The sequence below is a fragment of the Diadema antillarum genome, unplaced genomic scaffold, assembly GCF_040938485.1.
Source record: "Diadema antillarum isolate AM-2024a unplaced genomic scaffold, OU_Dant_1.0 seq00000348_RagTag, whole genome shotgun sequence".
Lineage (NCBI taxonomy): Eukaryota > Metazoa > Echinodermata > Echinoidea > Diadematoida > Diadematidae > Diadema > Diadema antillarum.
The window spans coordinates 788289-816054 of record NW_027271358.1 but is presented as its reverse complement, the minus strand read 5'-3'; the positions used below and the strand labels follow the sequence as shown (position 1 = coordinate 816054).

Genomic DNA, 27766 nt, shown 5'->3' with positions numbered 1-27766 from the left:
CCGTCTCTTTGGAGGATTCAAGCGGGTCATGTTTAGTCGGAGTCAAAGTTCAATGTTGTTATGAACCCTACAGCGGAGCGAGCTCAAATTTTGACAGCCACATAAATCTGTCTGGAATCCCGCAGTAAGCAGGAGAGGCAGTTTGTGAAGCACCTCGACATAATGCTACCCAAAATGAATGGATAGGGTGGCATCGACACCATCTCAAGAATGAATATTCTGTACACTGGGTACAATGTAGTTGCTTTGCGAATCTTTTTCTCTACGTCCGAGATGGGTGATACTGTTAGTCAATAATATATCGTTTTTATCATCACTTCCATCAAGCAATAAACCGAGGTCGCGCCCCGTTTTAGTCATTAATAAGTTAACTGAAGGACAGCAGATACCATAACACACTGGAATCCGACTATATAAAGTTTAGTCACAATATATTTGTCTTACTGATTGCTGTGATGTTTTGATAAGATTTCTTTTGATGGTTGTGACATGTTAGTGTGCAAAAATTACGTCCACTCCAATTATTCTATAAAATGTGTTTAATAAAACCACGTCTGATTCCGAAGTGCATATCAACGACTTGATGATATTGAAACTGACTTTCAAAATAAATGTCGTACATTTTTTTTTCTCTGAAGAAAGTTGAATTGACGGCCAGACATGTCCTTGGATTTTATATCTTTGTTTTATGAGTTGATATGATGCATGTTTTACTGTTACTGTAACGCTTACTCACTCTTTTAAATGATTCGCAACTTTCTATGACTGTTGAGGACGTAGTCTTCATGTTGATGTGTGATGTTTAATGTCTTATGTTATACTTCCGATAATATATTGTGCAAAATTGTGCAAAAAAAAAAACCCTCACGTTTATCTGAAAGCATTAAAGAAGGAACAAAGATAAACATGCTAATTCGAAAAAAGACAAGTAGGCATCTTGAGAAATTGACCTTGCACTTGTAATTTTTCATTCATCAATGTTTTAAACAAAACATTAAGGTTGAACGTGTTATAAACAATACGCATTATATATATATATATATATATATATATATATATATATATATATAAGCGCGAGACCAGGAGCAGACGTATACCCTTGTGTGTATGTCTGCTTCAGAAACGGATTTTAGTCTAACACCACATCGTATCCTGGTCGCTGATGAAGAATGCGATGACTAACCTGTTTGGTGTCTTGTGTCTAAATCATGCGCTTTCCTCGCCAGGATACAGCGTTTTCAGTCTACTACCATTTTAGGTTTTTATCATATATATATATATATATATATATATATATATATATATATATATATATTTGTATTCTGATTTAGTGCACGAAGAAGAATCACGAAATCCACAAATCTATAATAGTGAAAGCCGCCTCTCCATTATAGACTGTCTTTATCATAGCATAATGTATCTCATTTACATTGCATATTATGTGTTTTATATGTGTTCGCCGCGTCACCTCTCACTATGAGCCTTTCTATCCTTCCTCCCGACGCCTTAAGGGCAAACTACAAAATAAAGGTGATATTGTAGACGAGAGAATAGACGAGAGAAAGAGACGAGAAAATAATGAAAGCTATAGGAAGAGCATATCAGTTGTCAAAATAAAATTCAAGAAAGTCAATTTTATACATGTTAATGCGAACCTGAGATATGATCTGACTGCAATATAGAATATGATGGTCGGCTGGAAACCAACACCTCAGATAAAACAATCATCATTTCCAGAGAGAAGCCGTGTTTCTACAAGCAATAGTTCGAAGAAATAAAAATGACATAACTCGCTATTATGTTGTATTTATGTCAATTTTTGTTGTATTTCAAACAAACACAACTCTACCATGACATCGTAGTCATAGTGCCTGCGATGAGTGTGAGGTTAACCCTTTGTCGATCACTCTGCACGTCATGATAATTATGTGTAGGGGACAACGGGCCCAAAGTTGTTATACTGGTAAGTTGTTGGACTACAAGATCTTTTTATCAAAATTTAAACAAGAGACGGCGGCGTTACAAGCTACATCATTATCAAAACATATAGGCCTAACAACAACGATCTCTGCGTTGGAACTTTGGTCATGTCTGAACACTACACAGCCTATGAAGACTGAAGTTTTCATGCAAGTCATTCATTTTCAGTTAATGATGGGTATAATGTGTTTTCGTACACTTTGATTAGCGGTAGAAATTGGTTGCACTGTCGATGTTTTTCTCTTCGAGATTATATGGATTTTTCTTCTGTTTCTTTTTCCTCTTTCTTCTTCTTTTTCTCCTCCTCCATTTCGGCAAAGAAACGGCTATTTTTTACTTTAGTACTATGATACCGACATCAAAGCATCTTTTTACAATTCGTCCACGGGCACGTCACCTTCACTTCCACGCGTGTGTGCACTCACTATAAATACAGGTCTATCAAGGAACATAGGCCTACTACGTTTATAGCTGCATGATTGCAGCTTAACAAGATTTTGACCACATTTAACACAGCATTCCATTCCACATCGAGGTACATAACGGTAACATCGTCATCGGTTTTGTCACGACATGAGGGCCGGGTATTGCGGCGTTGTATGTCTCAAAAACCCGCGTTAAGTAACATTGACTTTTCGCATTCTTGAAGAAGTGAATCGCGGAATCACTTTGTTTTTCTTTCTTAAATAGCTATAGAGAATGAACGTCAGGTACCAGATCGGGGTATAAAAGAACTATATAGTAAATTGTACATTCGTGAATCATTCGAATGAAGATGATCATTTTGTGGAGTGTGGAATTACTCATCTGTTTTATCTGTCTCTCTCGTTTACACATAATATCATTCATTCTGTTTGTAAGCTCTTCATATAGTTGATGTTGGCCATTTGGAAACTAGAGATGCTTCTAATTCTTCTAATTCATAAGGTCTGGAGTACCTGATTTAATTGCTGATGTAGTTTTTTTTTTCGGATGAATAAACTTTCTTATCTTATATTCAGAATGAGTAACCCTCTTTCATTTTGAGATTATTGAACCTTCGGAATATCGAATCTTAGGTCTATTTCATGTTTTTATTTATTTTATTTATTTATTCAGTCTTTTTTCAACAGGGTAGCCCCATCAGTAGGCAAGTACTGTTCTTACTGGGGGCCCTGCACAAACAAACATTACAGTTGACAAGACAGAGACATATACATCAAATACAAAACACTGTATGTGGACAGGTACAATTCTTCCACCGAGTCCCCTACATACAGTCACACAATAACTATACACTGACAATTACACGCTTACTAGTCAAACAAGCAATAATAACATGGTGATGGGCCTACGTAACTATCATAACCAAACAATTAACCATAAACTTCATTAAGAATTAAAACTTTCACTGAGAGTGATAAATACGGTTATTACCCCCACCCAAAGCGGGAAGAAATGCACCCAACCAGCAACCATCTTATTATATTCTTACTAATAACAAACTTATGAACATAATGATATGTTACTCAACATAGAATGAGAATACGAATACAATGCCCACTGGCATTCACATATACAGCTGTATATCATTTCTCTTGTCTATGCCCAAAATCTGAGAAAAATAGATATATCGGTAATTTCTGTGTTTGTCAGTGAAAACGCTGTTGCCATGGTAACACAATGTATAACATGAAACAAAAATCTACACAACTATGATATCATAGATCATATCATATCCCAAATGTTTGGGAACATTTTGATTTTTTATAAAGAACACTTGGAATAGTAAACTGCACAAATGTTCGCTCGGATAGACCGACATCTATACTAGGTATTATGGAATTAATATTGTGTTTCGGGATATACTAACAAACTGTCGGAGCAACGAGCCTTATTTCACTTTCGTTTCACCGAACCTTCGGAATAACGCTATTAACACCCAAAAACGGAATTCAAGAAGGTTTCAGTGGATTAAAAGAGAGGGAGAGAGAGAGAGAGAGAGAAAAAAGTGATTATGTTCGATCCCTGTGGCGTTCCATAGCTTGCACATGATTTCGTCATCCTTCTGTCGACAGTCAGTAGCAGAAGCTGCACGAGTGTCTGACGTGTAAAACGAATGCACCTGTTTGCCAGCTGGGTCTTTAGTTCCTCACACCCTCTTTACTTCAGTCCCGTACATAGAGTTTGCTGTTATTCAAGTTCAACAGGCATCGAAACGGCTCACCTTTCGCTTGCACAAACTTAGCAGTTGGATTATAATCTGCGAATATGTCCGATGGTAAGACTGATTTCCTTGAAGTATTTAGTGTTTAGCTGTGTATTACTTGCGTACTGTATTCAGCAGCATTGTCATATTAGAGTTCTATAGCAGGGCTGCACACTGGCGCCGGTCCGACGGTCAAAGACCGGTAAAAGTCACTGTCGGACCGGTAACTTTTCAGGAAATCCACAAGTTACCGGTCCGACATGACCAGTAAAAAAAAAAGCATTGGTGGGGTCAGTAGAAAGAAAAAGAGCAGCCCCGATCAGGAAGAAACAGAATGCAAGATATCGCACTGTTCAACAAGTTTTACGCAAGTTTTCGTTTATGTCTACCGGTGCCATTTGTACAGTAAACACTATATTAGTTTTGAGCACTAGCAGTCGACCAGTTATTCGCGCTCGCTTGCGCATTTGGCGCTGCTCACGCACTGCCATGCAATGCAATACATGCAAAGCAAACGATGCAAAGCATGTACAGTGTAACTGCTTTTCGTTTGCTTGCGATCGGCGGTCATGCCAGACAAGAAGCATTGATAGAAGCGCACGTATTTCTGGGTCATTTTACTCATGATTTTTTAACACAAGATCAATCCGATCCCGGCTTCGCAGCAGCGTGGCAGTTATGTTAGAACTAATTTACTTGTGTTGATTTTTAGAAAAAGTAAAAAGACATTCAATATTCAGCGATACAGTAAATGGATCTGGTTGCGTTTATTTTCGTTTTACACAGTCATTTCACAGATGAATATTTTCATTCGTTCAGAATGGTTTCATAATGAAGAAAGGCGCAAAGAGGGTCACGAAATCGGCCCTTCCGTGTACTTTTTAAGAACGCATGCACAAAATGTGAAGAGATAATACTAGGGAGAAAAAAAAAATCATGAAATCATCGCAGTCCCGCTTACATATTTGAGGTAGAAATTGTCCCAAAAAGGATTATGAATTTGACCGGCCGCGTCGTATCTTTCAAAAGCTTATGTACGAAATGCGAAGAGATTATAGAGGAGAAAAAAAAAAATAAAGGACACATTTGGTGAGTGCATCATAAAAGATAACAGCCGAATAACAATTCATGAAATCAACGCAATCCCGTTGAAATTTGAGGACATAATAGGCGCAAAAAGGATCTTGAATTCAGTCCTGCATGCCGTGTTGGTTATCAAAAACACATGCACAAATGCGACAAGATTATCGGGAGAAAAATAAAAAAACACATTTTTACCCTTCTGGTGCGTGCATTACAAAAGATTACATCTGAAGTAATTCATGAAATCGCCACCATCCCGCTGATATTTGAGGTAGAAAAAGGCGCAAAAAGGATCGTGAGTTTGGCCGTGTCGTATACCTTTTAAGAACACATGTACGAAATGGGAAAAGATTAGCGGGAGAAAAATAAAGGACACATTTTCACCCCTTTTGGCGCTTGCATCATATAGTTACAGCCGAACAGTAATTCATGAATTTTTCGCAATCCCGTTGGAATTTGAGTAAACAATAATAAGCGCAAAAAGAATCTCAAATTCCGCCCTGCATGCAGTGTATAATTTTGCAAACGCATCCACAAATGCGAAGAAATTATCGGGAGAAAAATAAAGAACGCATTTTCAACCAGTATAGCTGGTGCGTGCATCACAAAAGATTACATCCGAAGTAATTCATGAAATCGCCTCAATTCGGCTGATATTTGATGTAGAAATAGGCGCTAAAAGGATCGTGAATTTGGCCGTGTCGTATTCGCATGTACCAAATGCGAAGAGATTATTGGGAGAAAAATACAGGACACATTTTCAACCCCTTTTGGCCCGTGCAATCACAAAGATTACAGCCGAATAATAATTCATAAAATCATCGCAATCCCGTTGAAGTTTGAGGAAACAATAGGCGCAAAGAGAATTATGATTTTTGGCCGTGTCGTATATCTTTTAAGAACGCATTTACGAAATGCGAAGAGTTTATATCGGGGAAAAATACAGGACACATTTTCAACCCCTTTTGGCGCGTGTATCACAAAAGATTACAGCCGAAGTAATTCATAAAATCATCGAAATCCCGCTGATATTTGAGGACACATTTTCAACCCCTTTTGGCCCGTGCATCATAAAGATTACAGCCGAATAATAATTCATAAAATCATCGCAATCCCGTTGAAGTTTGAGGAAACAATAGGCGCAAAAAGGATCGTGAATTCGGCCGTGTCGTATACCTTTAAAGAACGCATGTACGGAATGCGAAGAGATTATGGGGAGAAAAATAAAGAACGCATTTTCAACTATTGTAGCCGGTGCGTGCATCACAAAAAGTTACATCCGAAGTAATTTATGAAATCGCCACAATTCCGCTGATATTTGAGGTAGAAATAAGCGTAAAAAGTATCATGAATTCGGCCGTGTGAAACATCTTTTAAGAACGCACGTATGAAATTCGAAGAGTTTGTCGGGAAATAATAAAGGACACATTGTCAACCCCTTTTGGCGCTTGCATCATAAAAGATTACAGCCGAAAAGTAATTTATGAAATCGTCACAATCCCGCTGATATTTGAGGTAGAAATAGGCGCAAAAAGTATCGTGAATTCAGCCATGTGGTGCATCTTTTAAGAACGCACTTACGAAATTCGAAGAGTTTATCGCGAAAAAATAAAGGATACATTTTCAACCCCTTTTGGCGCGTGCATCAGAAAATATTACAGCCAAAGTAATTTATGAAATCGTCACAATCCCGCTAATATTTGAGGTGGAAATGGGCGCAAAAAGGATTGCGAATTCGGCCCTGCATGTCGTGTACCTTTCAAGAACGCATGCACAAATGTGAATAGATTATCGGGAGAAAAATAAAGAACCCCTTGTAGCGCGTGCATCAGAAAATATCACAGCTAAAATAATTCATTAAATCGTCGCAATCCAACTGACCACCAAGAGCAGGTTACAAAGCAAGTTCGTGCGCCGATGTTTAGAAAAAGTCACAAACGCATTTGATACAATCTGATTTTGTTCATTATCATTTTACACTCTAATTCACAAACAAACATTCTATTTTCTTCCTTTCTTTTCTTTTTAAATTTCTTGTGCAATAAATAAAGCAAGTTTTCCACAAAAAAATATTAATCTGTAAAATGTACATGGGTGGGGGAGGGGGTACGTCCATAAAAAACAAGAAAATAAGTTTGCAAGTCATTTAATGTTTTTTTTTAGGTTGTCGTTGTTGACCGGTAAATTTTCTGTTCGGACCGGTAAAAAATGGTAAAACGGGACATTTACCGGTCCGACAGAGACAGGTTTGACCGGCAGAAAAAATGGGTTAGTGTGCAGCCCTGTCTATAGTCTATATTCACTTATATTTATGATATTAATTTAGATCTAGATCTGGGTCAGGTGACCAAGGTCTAGATTCTAAATTTAAACTTTTTAGACTCTAAACTTGTAAAAACTCTGTTAGCAGTGTCACTTAGTGACAATGCAATGTGAAGGCGCTGAATCACAGTGTTTGCTGTATTGCATGTTACTGTTAGTTTTGCTCACTGTAATGTCTGTAGCTTACATGAATTACCAAATGATTCATTTTTCTACATGTTGCATGTCTTTGGCACTTTGCAACTTTGCATAGGACTGTGTCATATAAATTTATACATGAATTAAAATGACTAACTAATCACTGCTAATTCATGTTTATACTAACTCGTGCTAACTATACACAGCCCAGTCGCTGTATAAATAGCTTTGCATGGCGTCTGGTTGGGCTGTGTTTAAATGTGTCTGTGCATAGGACTGGGAGCTGTGTCTTATCTTCACCAATATACAATGATAATATACAAATCCATGATTTTGTAGAATCGGCCTACATTATTTAGCATTCAGAACTAACTAAGGTTAGACAGTTTACACAGCCCTGCTGCTGTAAATTTACACAAGTGTCACTCTGTCACGACATATATCTATTTTGTAGCACTCACAGCTCAACTCTTCTCTGTTTCTCTCCTCCTCAATCTCTCTCTTCCCGCTTCCATCTCTCCGTCTTTCCCACTCTCTCTCCTCCTCTCTCTGTGGGTCATTGATGCTCTCCGCTGGTTCTCCTCAATGTAGGGCTATTATTTTAACAAACTATCTAGAGTAAAATATCCCGTTTGCGGCAGTTTAAGCATTGTTGAGGGTTTTTCCAACTTGTGAACAAATCAGGCAAATTATTTTCAACCATTTCATATATCATAGACAAGATTATTCATTAACGCAATTGTTTTCATGAAAGAAATTTACCATTGACCAACGCAGTTTTCATGATTTACCAGGGCAAAACCCGGCACAATTTTCGCCGATAAGGGCGATATGCGACGTAGTATTTCTGCTTGCGGCACGATGTACAATCCCTATGCAATACGCGCGTGCTCCGCGATCCTTAGCTGAACGCCTTCACATGTCTCGCGAACATTGCGTAAGCGCCAATTCCCATTGCGAAAGCACGTGAAAATAGCGTGCGCACATGCATTGGCCGCAAACAAGATCGCAATTCTGGCGGTGTTGTTGATGTCTTTCTCGTGTTTTTCTCATTTTTTTTCGATGGTAACATCCACTTTCCGAAAAAAATGGCGGCCCACATCGGCTCGCGAAAGTTCTATTTTACGTGAGGATATGTTTTCAAAATCCATGAACATCGAGAAAACGACAAAAAGTCCAGTTTCTTGGACCATTGTTTCTTAACTGTTATGTTAAGAAGTACCGAAAATTTCATTTTGGATGCGATATGTTGTCATTTAGGTGAGAAAATTTCACTTTCGTCAGAGATCGTGCCCATTTTATCGGTTGGTTTTTGTTGATTGCTAGTGTGTTAGTATATGTGTAGTGTGCATGTGACAGTGCAATGCTGTGTTTAGCTGTATATTACCGTGTATGTTGTACCTGCCGCGAACGGCTGCACGGCCGCGTACTGACGCAGTTACTCTAGGCCCTAATGATGACTTGTGAGCCTCTGCTCGCCAGTGTGTCTGTCCACAGTGTTATGATGGATTCAATTCCAAGTATTCTAAGTGGAACAAATTCTCTGCCACCTGACATCCACTCGTTTTCTTAGGCTGCCACTGTATAGATGTGTAAGGCCGCCCATAAAACAAGGTAATCACTTGTCAACACTGACCACTGCTTTGTAACCTTCTTTAACCCTTTGTTTTCCTGCCTGATACCAGAGAGGTGAGTCACCTCTCTGCTGTTCTGTAAGGTATAAATACCAATACTGCTCTTTGTGCGATCATGCACAAAGAAGTGTCACAATTCCATCAGTTACTTGCTCCGACAACTCGCCTCGGTGCAGAGCCTCTAATAAAACCTCCTACGGTATCTACAATGTACGCCCGGAGTGCCTGATGTCTCATTTTTCTATATTCAACTTTAATTAGTGAGTAGGTGTTGTTGTGAAGTGTATACTTGCAGCTGTGCAATACGAACAATACACCAAACACACACACACATCTATCCTCACTAAAATTTGATGCTTTAATTGTTGTTCACAGGAAAGAAAAGGTCCCAGCCCCCATGGAAGTGTCCATCTCCCACAAAGGAGACACAGCTGTACCTCTTTAACAGCCTGACCAGACAGAAGGAACCGTTCGTTCCCCAAGATGGAAAGAGGGTCTCTTGGTATAGCTGCGGTCCAACTGTCTATGATGCTGCCCACATGGGCCATGCAAGGTATAGAGCAATATGAAATGAACAAATGACTTTTCCGAGAGAACACAACTAAGCATTATGTGACCTTGAATCACAAAATGCAGAATAAACTCACTCAAGGTGGGTCTTCATCAGCTCAAGCTTGAAGAATAGCCTGCTATTTCTGATCCAAAGAATTAGCCCAATCAGAAAATAGCCCGCTAATTTTGCAACGAAGACTGAAATAGCGCGTTATTCCGATCGGAAAATAAACCACTGAAATCTTGGACTTATTTTGCAGAATAGCCAGCTAATTCATGAAATAGGGCTCTAATCTTAATGCTTTTTCATCAGCTCGAGCTTAAACATCGGCACTGCATGCGTTGCTCACCACGCAGGGACGTAGGCATTCGGGTCGGAGTGTGTTCGCGTGGATACCAGAGAGAGTATTTCCTGTGAACTATTTGAATGTCAAGTTTTGCATAGTTACAGTATGAGGGTGAGTGAAAGTGTTGTTTTGTTACAATTTTTGGTGATGTATATTTCTTTGGTCTCACATTGTCTTTGTTTATTTTACACCTGTGAGGCACATGGAAGTCCAAAGAATATTTGCACTTCAAAATTATCGAAGATTTCTAGTTTATGATTTCGTCAAGTTTTTATGAAAGTCTGAAAATCCCTTTTACAAGGGACAATATGCAATACAGGGCATTCAGTGCATTGCAGTGGACCCTTGTTCTCAAAAGTGAGATTGCTTGATTTTCTTATCCATTTCACTTTAAAACCAGGAATCTTCACTCTTCAAATCTTGTAAACAAAATATATTCTTTAACAACTTATTGTTGGTTTTATGTCATCAAACTACTACTGTATGATAGAATCCTATAGTGATCCCATTCTCATTTCTCATATCAGAAAATACAGCTTTTTAATCTACGAAAGCTGGTCATTGCAACAAAGCATTTCTTCATATATGTGTTTTTAAAAGAATCAAAAGGTGAATGTGTTATGAATTATTTGTAGCCAATGACTTATATTGCCAATCTTATGATCTGTCAATCATATTTACCCAGGTCGTACATTTCCTTTGACATCCTTCGTCGGATAATGACCAAGTACTTCAACTATGACGTGACATACGCCATGAACATCACTGACATTGACGACAAGATCATCAAGAGAGCAAGAACCAACCATTTGTATGCACAGTACATCAATAATTCAACGGCCATAGAGCAAGTCCTGGCAGATGTAGAAAAGGCGATGGAGGTACAGCACTTGATTGTATTAACTTGTTGATGTAGGAGTCTATTACCTCCTTAAAATGTAAACTCTTGCAACCAGATTTACACAAGTCGTTTATATCACTTCCATGTTTTAGATTTACTCCAGGGACTAGACAAGCACAGAATAGGCATACTTTCCCACCTTTGTGCCAGTGCATGTACATTATTTGACGTTTGTTAGCATAGCAATTTATCATGCTCATCAACACAGTTGAAATTTGCTTATTCCATGGACTGATAAACTATCTTTGTGAAATAGCTGCTGTTTCCAATATGTAGGCTTGATTTAGGCAAACCTGCCTGTTTTAAGTGAACCTGTGTACATTTATGAGCAGCAGTGATTCAGTTTACTAGCCTGCTTTGGAAGTCTCGTATCAGGGGTGAATGGTTGCAATTCTAAAGATGGAACTTTTGGAGAGTCATGGGTGTTTTTTAATTCTAATTTTTTTTTTAATTCATTTTTATTCGTCCAATAAAAAGCATTACAGGAAACTCATCGTGGGATTTTCACATATGAATGTCAAAGCATAACAAATGCAATATATACATAAAAAAAGAACAAAGATGAAAATTAACATAACATTTGATGAAAAAAGGACGAGAAGTGAAAATCCCTGGTCGCCACAGGAGCAGCGCCCTCTTTTGCCAATTATTTGTTTTCATTTTTTCCTCAATTTTTATTTGTATGAACCTGAAAAGTGTGTGAGTTTACGTGTTTGGGGGGGGGGGGGGTTGCAGCCATCCAGCTCCCCCCGGTTCTGCAGCCCCTGATAGGAATCCCTATGACGAGTCACTGCTAGACTCTCAAAAATGTTCCTTGTTTGTTTGTTGTTGTTTTTTTCATGCAGTCCTACAAGAAAAAGATGGAGAGGGAGACAAACCCTGAGAAGAAGGAGATGTTAGCCAGGATCATTGGCAAAGTCCAAGATGCATTCACCAAGTGTCAGGCAGAGAAATCTAATACACACAAGGAGGTATGTAGCCTGACTGGTCAGTCATGAAGATGTGCATCATTCTTGTCATGGGTTACAGACCAATTTATTTGTCTATTAAAATCTAGCTCACTCTCCCTTAGTATGTTATAACAAGCTTGTCAGTTCACTCATTTGTGCTAGATATATGTGACCCACTACAACAAAAGGATCCTAAAGTCACTGACGGCTGAGCCAAGAAAATTGAGTTGAAGTCAAATTATCAAAATTGGTCAAAACAATCGGATTTCTGCTTTCTGCATAATTTTGTAGTCTAATGTATTGTCTATCATGTGCCGAAATTTCGAAGCTAAATGATCAAAGGAAAGGCAAGAAATCAACGTGTTTCTGGGCCATGATTTTCCGACTTTCAACGTCACAGTAACGTGTCTGAAGATTCGGATTTAGTGCCTCAGCTAGACTCTGCCCCTAGCAACGAGGGAGTAATCTTATTGGTCAGTGCGTGGCATCCTGATTACTGATTGGTCGTGCATAGACCGCTGATGCTAAGCTTGAATGAACATCGCGGAGGTCGCTAGGAGCATGCCTTCTATTGTCAAGCGGTGAAAACTCTCTCGCCTCCCCTTGATCATGATAGCGTCGGAAGGAAAACTTTGAAGGCGTTTTTCTCGAAACTCTGATTTCCACAACCACTTGACATGCGCTAATAAAATCATCGATATCTCCGCAACCGAGTACTTTTATGAGTTGTGCTACATATGAACTTAAAGTAGAAGAGTAGGGGGATAATGTCATGCCATTTTCAGAAAATTGTCCTCCCCCGACTTTCGGATCCTTTTGTTGTAGCGGGTCACTTATTTAGATTTGAATACAGAGTTTGCATCTATAGATGAGTTGTTGCTATATCTGGCAAGTGTTCTGGATGTGAAGTATAATGTGTTTCATTACAAAACCAGCCTACCTGTAGTTGCCATGCTATAATTACAATACTGTTTGTTTGGGTTTACCTGCTTGCTCTCCTCGTGGTAGCTGCAATAGACTGACTGCTAAATAAGTTCATGAATACATTCAAACTGTATGCATACAACAATGTCGAAGATTGTTCCTGACAACCCAAAAGCTTGTCTAAAGCTTTGTCCAACATGGTAATAATTTGTTCATACAAGTAGATTTCAGGAGTGGAAATGCATTGTGTGTTTTACAGGTGGAATGGCTTGTTAATAGGTCATCGGAAGGAATGTATCTGTAAAATTGAATACATTAATAAACTAGCCTTTTATTGTGAGCTTCAACTGAGGCTGCTTGTCTATGGATGTCTTCAAGGTTTGTCTGCATGAAGATGGTTTTGGAGAGTATAGCATGTGATCCAGGATTGATTATTATTTCACTTGCCTCTTTAAGATTCAATTTACAAGGACCTGTCTGGTTTCTGTAGCCAGTCAGCCAGTCTTGATTTACTTGGAGAAACTGAAAATTTCATTTTTTAAAATCATTTTTTATCATTTTTATCATTCTCAATGCTGCACGGGCAATTCCAACACAGAAATGGGGAACTATTGGAAGTTATTGCCTTTATTTTTGTTGAATGAATAAGCTGCATATCAGTAATTCCATAGTCAATGTTTGAGCATGCATTAATTTTCTTGTCTAAAGCTTATTTTACACATGGTTTGATAAGATGTATCCTCTCTTACGATACAAAAACAGGCCCACTTTTTTATAGCAATGTCCTTTGAAAAATGTTCTTCCTCAAGGTCCTTCTGGCCGAAGCAAAAGATCCACTGGCTGAAGTGCTGGACGCTGAGAAAGGAAAGGAGATCTCGGACAAGTCCATCTTCTCAGCTTTGCCTCAGCACTGGGAGGCTGAATTCCACAAAGACATGGAGGCTCTCAATGTAAGTCATGCCTTTAAAGGGAAAATTGACTCTGCTTTCATGCTGACTTGAACAAGAAGAGTGAAGTACAAGAGACTAAACAGTGAATGTTTCATTGGAATCTTTTGAACAAAAAGGCTGAATATACAAGTTAACTCTTTGTGTACCACCTATGGCTGCCCATGTCAGTCTGCAGTGTGCCGACTTCACATATTTTTGCTTCAGTGCATGATTGTGCACGAACCAATCAATAAATTGCAATGTTCCACAGTTCATTGAGAGTGTAATAGCTGTAGCTTTGTCATAAAATTTACATCACAGCAAAGTAAAGAATTTGCTTTACATCTTTACTGTACTGCATTTCTAGCATATTCATCACAGGTAAGTTGTAAATGGGCTTCTCTTAAGGCAGTGAAAATATGGTACACACTGAAGTCTGAAAGTGTAGCTTTAGAAACTCATCCCCAAAACAAATTTCTTATGTGAATCTTGGCAGTCAGTTCCTAATGTAATAGTTATAGGCTAATTCGTCAGTTGAGAATAATAAGGGTGTTAAGTTTCCATTAAACCCATAGTGTTCAAGACAACATAATGCCCTTCTCATTCTCTACAGACAATTCTAATTGGCCAAAGAGAACTGAGGATTGGTATTTATGCATTCATTGTAATTTGTTGTCATGGTTAGCAGCTGATGTTATTTCCCTTGCTACAGAGCCAGCTATAATTCAGAAAGCATTTTGAAGATATGCCACATCACTGATTCTGTTAAATTGTTCCTCTGGCTAAGTCGGACTTGATGTAAGAATTCTGGAATATAAGGTTAGAGTATAATGCATAGCCAATGGTTTATTTGTCTTTGTCCTGTGGATTAATTTATGAAACACTTCAACTGTCTCTCTCTTTGTCTGTCTCTTGTCTTCACTTTCAGGTGTTGCCAGCCGATGTCCTGACGAGGGTCAGTGAATATGTTCCAGAGGTCATTCAGTACGTCCAAGCAATCATTGACCGTGGATTTGCGTAAGTTTTAACCCTGTACCCTTTCCCAAATCAGCTGAGAGATCTTTGTTTAACAGGCAAATAGAAATTTTCTGTGATAAGAAGCCATAATATGTCAAGTCATTGCAAAGCATGGCATTTGTGCTCTCCTGTACTAAATGGGACAGGTAGATTTGAGAGACTCAGGAAATGGAGCTTACATTAACTCTTCGTGTGCCATGGTGTAAGCCCCTGTGACCACATTATCCTGTGACTGCAATGCATGAGCACTTCCAGAAAGCATTCTGTTTTGCAAGACCATGTAACTTATTACAGAAGTATTTATGCTAGAAATGCTGTAAAGCAAAGTTGTAGAGAAAGTTGTAAGCTTTGCTGGGGTGTAAATTCTTGACAAAGTTATGGCTTTGATGTTTTCAATGTTCTGAGGCATCTTGTGATTTAATCAGTTGTGCGCAGTCATGCATTTGAACAAAATATGCAAAGTTAGCAAGCCATCGACTGGGTAGGGTGTTTGGTCGTGGCACACAACGAGTTAAACAGTAACGCTTTATAATTTTTGTAGAATGATATGTTAGCTGCTTATCACAAGACTGTAGACTACTTTGCTTCATGATTGCTGGTGCATGGGATCAGCCAATTGTTGTACGAATAGAGCAAAAGGTGAATTATTTTCTTGTACTGCAACCATAGAATTTTATATTCAAAAGGAAGTGTCAACTTACAATACGCTCCCATACAAGCACTACATGGATAGTCTATCATTACTAATGTTCAGAAAATATGTGGATGTTTGCTTCAATGCTATGCTATGTATGTGTCTGTACCTGTGTCTGTTTGTGTGTCTATACCTGTGTTTGTCTAAAGTGTCTGTGTCTTTGTGTATGTCTGTGTGTGTGCATGTGTGTAGAGGTATTGTCATCATGCATGAGGTGCTAAATGCAATTTCAGTGTCTAAATTTGCAGTGACAGATTATGAGGGAGGGGGAAGGTACAGTTTAGGGGGTTTAACCCCCCTTGGGCTGCCAGATGAAAATTTTATTTGCATAGAAATACGCCATCATGTGTCCAGACCCACGTAGTATGTTCCTTGCACTCTCTCGGGCTCAGCCCAACGTTGCCAGTGTTGGTGTAATTATGCTTTTTAGCATAATTATTTTATGCTTCAGCAAAATGTGAAGACTTTTTTTTTTTACTTGTCAGCCAATTTGGGGAGAGATGTGACAGCAAAATTGTCATTGGGTCAACCGTCCCCCTTAGCAAAGAGCTAGGTCTTCCTCTGTTTCACACACCAATATTTGACTTTTGTATCAAAATTAAGCTGTTGCTGAATTCATACATTGAATAATTCATTCTCCAGCTATGAATCCAATGGATCAGTTTACTTTGCCACCTCCAAGTTTGATGGATCTGATGCCCACCACTATGCTAAGCTGGTTCCCGAAGCCTACGGGGACCAGGATGCCCTTGCCGAAGGGGAAGGGGACCTCAGCGTCTCACCCGATCAGCTGCAGGAGAAGCAGTCAGCCAATGACTTTGCCCTTTGGAAGAAGTCCAAGCCAGGAGAACCTGCCTGGGAATCACCATGGGGAATGGTAAGAGGAGAAGAAAGACATCACAAGCATGACAACCACTCACTTTCATATTGTCAGTTTCTTGTTTTATTGTCAAAAGATTAGACAGTACATTTTCCCCCAAATAGTTATGTAAGGCCATGTTTGAGCACTCAAAAGTGAACTGAACAGAACTGTACAGTACCTTACGATACCATGCAAGATTTAGAGCATTTGAGTGCTCTGTGGAGATGGCATATCTAATGAGCTATCTGTGGACTTGAAATCAGAGGGGGTCCTGCCATGTTGATCAACAGGGTCATGCTCGTGACATGTGAATAGTCTACATACAGGTTTTACTTTGTTTTAGAATCAACTCTTTGTGTTTTGATGTTGGGCATATTACATTCTTCTCATGTCAAAAGCTGATACTGTATGCTTTTGGACCACTTTGCATTCAAGTGCTCTTTGGCATGGTATGGTACAGTGCGGTACGCTTTTGGAAAACATGGGAAGCTGTCCATGTTTGGCATGGTATGTTACACTTTAGGAGCATTCAAGCACTCCTCTGCCATGAGTACAATATGGTATGGTACGGTACTTTAGAAGAGCGTTCGGAAGCACTGTAGGATTTATTTTTCTTCTGAAGTATTCAATACTGTAGAACATATGTGCAGCAATATATGTAATTGTGTATTGATGTTGTTATTGTAGTCTTTGTTATCACTGCTACTACTGTCACCTTTATGGCTGCAAGTGTTGTGGTTTTGTAATAATTTGTGCTGTTTCTATTTTCAATATCCTATGTATAATATGTAACCTTTAAACTTATCTCATTCAAATTCATGTTGGCACTGATTGGTTTGTTTAATATTTACAATGTAATCTACACACCATAGCTCCTGTGCAAAACGTGTCCATGTACGCATAAATGTACAATTGTATGTATATGTGTATGAATGTACACATGTATGTGCACTGTATGTAAGTATGCTGTACAGTGTATGTATGTATGTATGTGTGAATGTTTGTATGTGACATGTATGTTGTGCATTTATATTTTTATGTATGTACAGATGGATGGATGGATAGGTGGATGTATTTAGATATGAATGTGTGAATTTACTACATGTACATGCTTGTGTGTGTCTATTCCCAGGGGAGACCAGGTTGGCATATAGAATGTTCTGTGATGGCAAGCAGTATTCTAGGGGAATCCATGGACATCCACACAGGGGGCGTCGACCTCAAGTTCCCTCACCATGACAATGAGTTAGCTCAGGCTGAGGTAGGCATCGACACATCCAGCAAACACTCTTTGAGCTGTTGAAGAGAAGCTGATTCTGCTACAACACACATTTCCCGTAGACACCTGTCCAAGTTTACTTGGGACTTGTCTTCAACGGATTAAAACTTCATGTCCTTCATTAATTGCACATGGCGACAGAAGATACTGGACCTTTCAGAGCATTAATTGATGTTAGGTGATTGCAATAGAGGTGTATGCGATTTCAGGTATCACATTTATGCTTACTCCTCTGACTGGAAACCAGACATACTCTTGCTGGACTCTTCAGAATAACCATCTTCAGTAAACTAGGCTATTTAGGAGCATTAGTATGTCCTCTGTTCTTTGGATCTGAGATTTACTAGTAATGTTAATGTCCAGCAATACTGAGAGTTTTCTAACTCTTTCAATAAGCTTTAAGAAACAAAGTCTTGCAAATCATATTTTGCAAATATTGTAATAGTGGAAACTTTCATACAGTTTTGTGGATTTTACACCCATATGACAATAAAACTAATAATACTGTCAATAATATGTACCGTTTCTAGGCATACTATGGAAATGACCACTGGGTTCGCTACTTCCTCCATTCTGGCCACTTGACCATACAAGGCTGCAAGATGTCCAAATCACTCAAGAATTTTGTCACGATCAAGCAAGCTCTCGAAACATATTCCTCCCGACAAATCAGGTAAGAGTTTTAGATTTATCATATTCGTCATATCTTCATGGCATCAGAATACTTACAGTATTGTTTTTCTTTGCTGTGTTTATACCTCTTATAAGTTGTATATTTATTGTATCCATGTGTGTTCCAATGATCAAAATTGGCACCAGTGATAGAATCATAGTTTTTCTCAAAATCACTGGAAATAGAGTCATTCTTTTTTGTGAGCCTGATTATGTGTAATAGACTATAGCAACAATTTGTGCGATTCATCAAAGCATCCTATAGAGAGAGTGTCTGGTCTGGAACAGTGTGATTGAAAAGTTAGCAAGTTCATGGTAATCAGAAGTGGGTTAGCATTCACTGCAATCATAAAGTCAGTGAAACTACAGAGCTACAATAGTGTTGTTCACCCAAGACCGACAAAGAATACAATATACTAACTATTGAAATATTTTTGCGTTTCTGTGTCACTAATCTTGACATGTTGATATCAAGTGCTACAAAATTGAATAAGCAACAGTATTTGATAGAACTTGTTTTCAGAATTATTATTATTATTATTATTTGTTGTTGTTGTTATTGTTTTATATAGTGTAGTTACAAAGGTTGTCTTTTTTTTTTTCTCTCCTCGAAAAAAATTGTATGTTCTATCTGTTTTATTATAAAGACCAATAATAAAAAGGAAGGCACTATTCACTAGTGTGATATTTGAACCCACTTCACCTACTGCTTACCAGGCAGTTGCACTATCACTGAGCTGAAGCCAGTTCATGGCAGTGACACAATGATGTTTGATCACATGTACCCAAAGCCTCACCTTTCAACTCTGAATATTAAAGGACAAGTTCACCTTCGTAGACATGTGGATTGAGTGAATGCAGCAATATTAGTAGAACACATCAGTAAGAGTTTGAGCAAAATCGGACAATCAGTTCAAAAGTTATGAATTTTTTAAGTTTCTGCTCAGTCACGGCTGGATGAAAAGACTACTATAGCTTGTGATGTCACATGAGTACAACGATATAAAGAAAGAATAAAGAAAATTCAACATATTTCCATTTTTCTCGCATAACAATAGAACACTCGACTTCTCTCTTTCAGAAGGCAGGGGGAATAATATTACCCTTAACATACGTCAGTAGCAAGCCCAAGAAATGTGCACTTTATTCAAAAAGTAAAGTTTTGTGAAATTCTCTTTTTATTTTCATTATGTAGTTGTACGCATGTGACATCATATACTGTAGTAGTCTTCTCTTCCAGCAGTGACTGCGCAGATACTTAAAATATTCGTAACTTTTGAACGGATTGTCGGATTTTCCTCAAACTTTCACTGATGTGTTCTACTAATATTACTGCATTCTCTCAATCCTTATGTATATGAAGGTGGACTTGTCCTTTAAGACCACAAGAGAATGAAGGAAAGGTGAGGCATAAAGTGAGTTATTTTGTGTTTTTTAGTCTCTGTCCACAAGTGAAGATGCTCAGATTCAACTGTTTTGGTAAGGTTAAAGGTTGCTGAGATGTATTGAACAATTCAAGGGTTTTATATTTCCATTCGAATTGAGCTCCGGGGCTGCTCAGTGACACTATTTTAAATCTGAGATTTAGGCATTACCAATTTGAAGCTAAAGTTTGAATTCTATTCACTCATCAGGTTGGTCTTCCTGTTACACTCATGGAAGGACACGCTGGATTACTCCACAGCAACCATGGAGAGCGCTGTACAGTACGAAAAGATGATTAATGTGAGTTTGTCATCCTGTCCAAATGATGTCAAATATTGAAACCTTATCCGGGCAATTACTCCCCGAGGGCAATTACTCATCGGCTAAATACTAGTTAGTGGTAAGGTAAGAGTAAAGATCAGTGTTAGGATTAGTTTTAAGGTTAGAGTAAAGATCAGTGTTAGGATTAGGTTTAGGGTTAGGTTTAGGGTTAGGAGTTTGGGTTAGGGTTAAGATTAGGTTCAGGGTTAGGAGTTTGGGTTAGGGTTAAGATTAGGTTCAGGATTAGGATTAGGATGAGGGCCAGCGGAAGGATCCAGGGTATTTGCCCAGGGGGTAATTGCCCTAGACCCATTGAAACATATTGTGAAATATTTTGAACAAATGACTTGCATGGGGTACATGAGGTAGTTCAAACCTGCATACAGTTAATCCAGATCTTAGAGCAGTTACATTTGTCAAAATAGATTGTTTTTCTTTTATTTTTCTTCTCTGATTGCTTCATATTCAAATTACAAGGACATGATTTCACTTAAAAGCAGTTCTACATTCTGCATTGTAGTCAGTAGAGTAAATAGAGTCAATATATGACAATCAGGATGGTAGAAGTCTCATCAAAATGTGATATAAAATAAGGAAGTCAACGAGGTTCAGATGGTTTGACATGATATGCATACTAGTTGCAACTGAGTATGCAAATTAGATGAGATAATGATGTCATCACTTCTCAAGTCTCCCATTGGTCAGCTCACAAGACAGTAAAAAGTCACATTGACCGAGTTTCTCACTCAGTTCAGCTTACTTTAGTTTCAGTGCAATTATCAAAACTATCTTACAGAAGCAGGCAAAGGTTAAATGGGTAAATTGTTTTACTTGTACTCTCAGTAACGGTAATCGTGACATGTGTACATGAGCTAAATCATATCGCCAGCATCCTACGTGTTACAACAACAAAAAGGCACATTATAACCTACCTATCTCCAAACTGAACGTAGATCAAATGTCCGAATCAATTTCAGTGATTCATGAAAACTCCTACATTTTGCAACCAGTTTATCTTTATGTCCAATTTAGATGCAACTTTACTACTCTGTCTCGTTGATGCTATCCTATCTTCTGAAGTTGACTTGAAACTGGAGTGGCATGTATGTCCTAAAGCAAGAAATTAGGCACTGTAGATTTTCTGAAATCCTGAAATTTAAAAGGTATACGTGTATGTTACCTTCAGACAAGTAAATTATTTTAATGTGTTGCTTAATTTGTGTTTCATCTTGTAGACATTATCTTAGATCGAAACGATTAACTGATGTCAATATGCTGATTATTCACAAGTTCACTTTTCTGTTTACTCCTGTAGAACATCAGCTGCTTTACAAATTCTTTGCTTATGTCATTAAGCAAGGGGAGTCATATAGCATGTTTCCACATCTTTTCAACTTTTTGTCTCTCTAGGAATTTTTCCTGAATGTCAAAGACATTATTCACAACTCTCCAAGCAGTGGCTGTGATGCATTCCACAAATGGACGGAGCCAGAACTCAAGCTGAACCAACAGTGAGCAAACTCACTTACAGAATGCAGGAATGACTTGCATAATATTACAGTCGGTAGACTCACATGGCAACAATCTCCTCATCACTTCTGAAACATTTTGTTGTATCAGGGTTTGAAAAACAATAAGATAGAAGGAAACTTTGGACTTTTGGGCAAGTTAACTTAGCATTGTTGTGATAAGAGTATGTTATAATAGTGTTCGTTCTTTACAATAAGATACCTCTGTTCCATGAGACAACAGTGTACTGAATTAGACTTCTTAGCAAAAACAATATTTCCTGGTGATTTGCCTTCAATTTTTGTCTTCAGGTATTCATTCCAGCAAAGACGTGATAGCCCTTATGATATTTGCATCATAATTAATATGTCAATGCAGTATGCCGATGTAAAATGTTTATTTTTTGTAATGTGAAGAGAAATTAAAATTTTCAAGATGGTACCTGCACTAAGATACTGGTAGTACATATTTGTGATGTACAATACATATGTTACCGATTTGTTCTTATGAATACTTTCACATATTTCTTGTCATCAGTGCAGGTAGCACTAATATATGATTATGTGCTATGTTCATGTACATGTGTCAGAAGTGAAGTAACATTAACAAAAGTAATGATGAAAATGATAGATTGTTACTGCAATAATTGATCTGATAATTGTGATTCCCGTAACAGCCACTATCAAAAAGAGAGAGTAACACTATGATGAGAGGTTGGGACATTCCATTTGTCACGTAAGTCTCATCATTTTCTGTGTCATCATGTCGCCATTTTAAAATCATCTTCATGCATAGATGCCTTGAGTGCCAGGAGAAGGTGCACATAGCTCTATGTGACTCCATCGACACACGGTCTGCACTAGATGCTATGAGGGGTGTGGTAGCACAGTGCAACGTCTACATCCAAGAGAGGCGGTCTGCCAAGGCGCTGCCGGATGCACTGTTGCTAGGCAACATCGCAAAGTACATCACAAAGATGCTCAGGGTGAGTAGAGTACAGTGCAAACTCTGTTATCCTGCCATGTTAGGATTTGTGTCCGTCGAGACAAGCAATTCAGCTGGATATGGGAGAAACAATGTTTATGTGCATGTAGCTACCAACCTAATGGTAGCGAAGTATTAGAATAGTGTTCACTGCAACAGTGGTGTAGTCTGTGCTAGCCTATTTTAAATTATAGACCTTAGGGTAAAAGAAATTGAAACATCTTAATTGAAATACATGCATGCTTACGTTAGAAATATTATTGCTAATTTGGATGAGTTCTGTAGGAGTTTTAATTGAGTTTGAAATCACTCTTTTCTTTTTTCTTTTTTCTTTTTTTTTGTTGTCTTCTGGACAGAGAAGTCCAGATAAAAGAGGGATGGATACTGTACATTGAACTGTACATAAAATTTGCAATTTAAACCATGGAGTACAGATTTGGAAACATTTTATGTGTCACACTTTTTTATTGCAGTAGTAACAGTGGTTTGCTTGCAACACTGTTCATGTGAACCTCCATTTTGTGAGGTAGTTTTGATAGATGGGGATAAAGCTCAAATGAGTGAGCCAACTCTCACAGTGATTATGAGCCAAGTTATAATGAGATCCTAATTGATTCAGAGCATGGCATGTGGCTATTCACCAGTAATAAATGACTCAGATCTATCAAAGCAGTGACAAATATAACATACCAGGTACATGAAATAACAACAACATTGTTGGATTGCCTATCACACGTTATATCTGTGTCAAAGAAATATGTGATTCTGAACTTCAGACTTCATAAGTACAGTTATTTTAGTGATGGAAATTATGGTGACAATTCTCCCAGATTTCACCAAATTTTGATAAAAGTGCAAATACATGTGTGCAAAAGTGGGACTGCATTTTGAATAACATCATTGTATTAAAGTTGAAATAAATTGTATCCATGCCATACAGGAACTGTGGGTGTCATGTAGGAAATGTATATTGATTTTTGGAACTTTGCAGGGGATGAGTTAACCCGTTCCATAAGGGAACCTGGTAGCCTGTGTATTAACTCTACGGAGATTTCAGAATTCAGCATGGAGCAGGTTAATGGAAATGGTTCCAAAGTCAACAGTTTGACACTATTTCCTTTCACATTTCTTTTTCTTTTTTTGTGTTGACAGATATTTGGTGCAATAGAAGGCGATGAGCCCATTGGATTTCCTGTTGGAGGAGCAGCACAGAATGCCAATGTAAGACACCCCTTTTTCATTTTCATTCTTTCACAATGTAATCTCTAGAGGCATCATTTTTATGTGTCACACTGTGTAAATTTATTTGCTGTATGAATTAATCAGAATTTCACACCCTAGTAGTTTCTTGACTAAGACTCTTAATTCTTGAACCATGACTGTAAATCTTACCCAGAAGTAGCATCAACAGACAAGATGTTTGTGCCCACCACGTCACCTTTTTCTCCAGGTGTATAGAGGGGCACCTGGCAGTCATGGGGTAGTAAAAGCAGCAGGGCTATGCCTGGAAGAACAGCTCTAACACGGAAAAGGCTTTCCTGTGTAAACATGACATATTAAAGGCAAACTAGATACTATAATGGGGCAATTCATTGATAAGACCTTTCTTTATATCTGATAAAGATGATAAGTCAAAGTAATAGTCTGTTTACACAAAGTCAGTGAATAAGTATATGAGAGGTTTACTGTATCTAGTGTCTCATTAATGGCCTCAACATTTTTTTTTGTGTGTGCACAAATGATAGAATTGATAGGTTTGATGTAAATTTTTGGTGTCTTGTTATGTAAACAGTCAGATGTCAAAGTTCTTAAGTTTTTGATGAACTGTATGCATTTAAAGATGTTAATCTAGGGCTATTATATGAGGTCAGTGATTTTTCCCCATTTGATTTGCCCCAGAGTTCTTTTTTATTGTGCTTTATCAGTGAAACAAGCATTATTTGAACTGCACAATTTTTTTGCACAACATGTCTTTCCAAATGGCAATGGCTGTAGAAGGTAAGTATAAGAAATAGAGAGAGGAAGAGAGAAAGAAAAAAGTAAACAGTGGAAGGAAACTGTTGTGGAAATTATGATTCCTCCTCTTTTCTTTGGATACAAAAAAAAAAAATATTCTGCTATTCAGGCTCAGTACCTGACAAAAATAGTTGAGCTCTTTTGTGAGAATCCTGTATATCAGCACTAATTCCTAACTGTGACCCAATTCTCTTCAATTCAGCTGGAGCAGACTGTTCTTCCTTACCTCAAGGCTTTGGCGGAATTCCGGCAGACCATCCGTCAAAAAGCAAGAACACTACAAGGTTATTTTTCTCATGTCTCTCACATGCACATTAACTTTTAACCGTTGAGGTCATGATATACATGTTTATTTGCAGAGGGTCATCACTTTTGCATTATGGAGTTACACAATAAATAGTTTTATTAGTCCCACATACCCATGTTCATGCTAATTCTTGCAAACATGATGTCTACTGTATCACTAATATTCGCTGTGATAGTGCATACTTTGGGACAGTATAGTTTGCATACTCAGCTATGAAGTTCCATATTTAAAAAAAAAAAGATGAGTGAATAATTGTGTGTGTGTGTGTGCTTGAATCCTTTTTTTTTTTTTTTTGCAAGAATTTGAATCAGCATGATGATTTTCAGTATTCAGCAGCTTTGTGCAAAGTTGCCTGAATTTCTGCTACATTTTTGGAGAATACATAATAAAAAGTTGTGAATATAGGAATTGGATTGATCATCATTATTGTGAAACAGACATAGCAAGACATGCTCTACTCTGTTCAACCTCCTACTCCATTCATAAATACCTCACTACACATGGCCCTCTTTTCTCCATACAGCCACTGAGATACTGCAGCTGTGTGACGCACTTAGAGATGACGTCCTGCCTGACCTTGGGGTGCGACTGGAGGACCGAGAGGGTCAGAACTCAGTGGTCAAGCTGGTGGACAGAGATATACTGATGAAAGAGAGAGAGCTGGCCAGACAGGTTGGTCAATACTCCAAAACCTAATTAATTTTTCATTTCAGTATGTATGGAAATGTCAATCATAATAATCTTTAACCCGTTGAGGATGGACTGATTTTGCTATAAAATGCATTTCCCATAGACCCCTGCGCGAGTATACTTGGGACTTGTCCTCAACAGGTTAGTACAGTGGAATATAAAGGGATCAGCTTTAACAGACTCCCCCCACCCCCCCCCCCCCCTCCCCTTAAATAACAAAGTGATTTTAAAGGTCATAACTCTTTATGTTTCCTTGTTTTGTACCTTGATGTAGTGAGAAATTGTATCATGGTAATCCGCATGGTTTTTAGGTTGTCATTATAATGAGCATTCCTTGTGTATAACAGCATGAGAATATGGGGCTAATATGTAGCACATTTCTTGGCCTAAGAGCAGGCAACTTTGACATGATTACGTGATGACCATGTAATGATTCCTTTGTATAACACTGTGAGGATATGGAGTGAATTTATGACACATTCCTAAACCTGAGAGCAAGCAGCTTTGACAGGGTATGACATGATGAAAGAGTCTCACATGATGAGTCAATGAAGGCTGTCCTCTCGATACCTTGAATCATCGTAATTTAAAATCCTATCTGTTTAGCAGTGCATTTTGAAGACCAGTGTCTTTTGAACACAGACTTTCATGTCTTTTTTTTTCTGCTTCTTCATCCTTCTTCTATTACTGTGATGTACTTGTATCTTCAGTCTGTTTGCTTTGATGTACAATTGTAAAGCGCCTTGAGCATTTAATCAAAGTGGAGAACGGCGCTATAGAAATTGTATGTATTATTATTATTATTTATTCCTCTGCAGCAAGCTGAGGAGAAGAGGAGGAAGAAGGAGGAGGCCAAGAGGAAGGAGCTAGAGAAGCAGGCTGCTAAGGAGGCACAGCGGAGAATTCCTCCTCAGGACATGTTTAGAAAAGAGACGGATAAATACTCACAGTTTGACGACAAGGTGAGAGCCAAGGGATGTTGATGTAATTTGCTTAGAAACGTTTGAAACGTTAAGGGCTTTGTATGTAAATAGTGTTATTTGTTATTATTATTATTATCATTGATGGCAAACAAAGGGGCAACGAAACCTCATGTTTCAAAAGTGTGAAATGTTCAGGAGAGCAATAAAACATGGCAGCCAAAGCGTGATAACAGATTAAATCGCATTTGCTTTGACATACCTTGATAGCTGCATTTTGGGGGTAAAACAGATAATGAATGGGCAAACACATTCTGTGTAAGAGACGAGTATTAAAGAGATAGTGTGCAATAGAAAGTCAAATTTTTATGCGTAAGTATGTTACTGAACATCCAATATCAGCATGTACTAGTACACATTGTATTGCATAGTGGAGATGGAAGAATTGTTTGTAGACAAATCTATCAAACAATTTACAAGGATCATCCAGTAAACATGAAATAGAGAGCTTCATCTGTTATTAAATGTCACAGTAGTGACATGCAAGCAAGAAGTGCAAAGACAACAAAAAGTGTGTGGGATCAGCTAGAGATCTCCATCTGCATCTTGTCAGCTGAGAAAGGGCGCTATCCAATTTTAAGATTCGAACATAAATAAAAATGAAACAATCAATTTTCGTGATATAAAAAGTTGATTTAATCAAAACTAGGTGGATTTATAAAGCTTTGTTCCAATCATAAAATAGCGCCCTTGTAGTTCTTATTTGTAACATTTTACTGACGATGAAAACACCTTTGATTTGATGCCATAATTTAGAGGAGATTGAGCTCTACAGTCACGATGCCATTAAATCAATTACAAAAAAAAATGCAATAAAGCCCTTCTGGTTCTCAGCCGAGGATCTAATCTTGTCATCTTTCCCTTTGACCACCTCATCCCGTTGCCATGGTGCAGGGCATGCCGACTCACGACAAGGAGGGCAAGGAGCTGAGCAACAAGCAGGTCAAGAAACTAGCCAAGCTCTACCAGGCCCAGGAGAAACTCTACAACGAATACCTCCAGAGCACCCAGGGGGTCCAGGGGACAGGGGAAGGGGCGGGGGCCTCTGGATGCTCCAAATGA

The 27766-nt window shown here is 38.3% G+C and overlaps 1 protein-coding gene across 1 annotated transcript; it reads left to right on the top strand.

Annotated features, from left to right (window-relative positions):
- The first annotated feature begins 4051 nt into the window (after positions 1-4051).
- On the top strand, positions 4052-27766 carry LOC139731035 (cysteine--tRNA ligase, cytoplasmic-like). Its single transcript, XM_071641916.1, has 17 exons — positions 4052-4240; positions 9721-9898; positions 10930-11125; positions 11991-12116; positions 13829-13969; positions 14877-14965; positions 16302-16536; positions 17654-17782; positions 18331-18473; positions 20107-20197; positions 21629-21729; positions 22523-22712; positions 23864-23932; positions 24930-25011; positions 25558-25706; positions 26543-26686; positions 27599-27766. The coding sequence occupies exons 1-17, from the start codon at positions 4231-4233 to the stop codon at positions 27764-27766; spliced, it is 2241 nt and encodes a 746-aa protein (XP_071498017.1). The 5' UTR covers positions 4052-4230.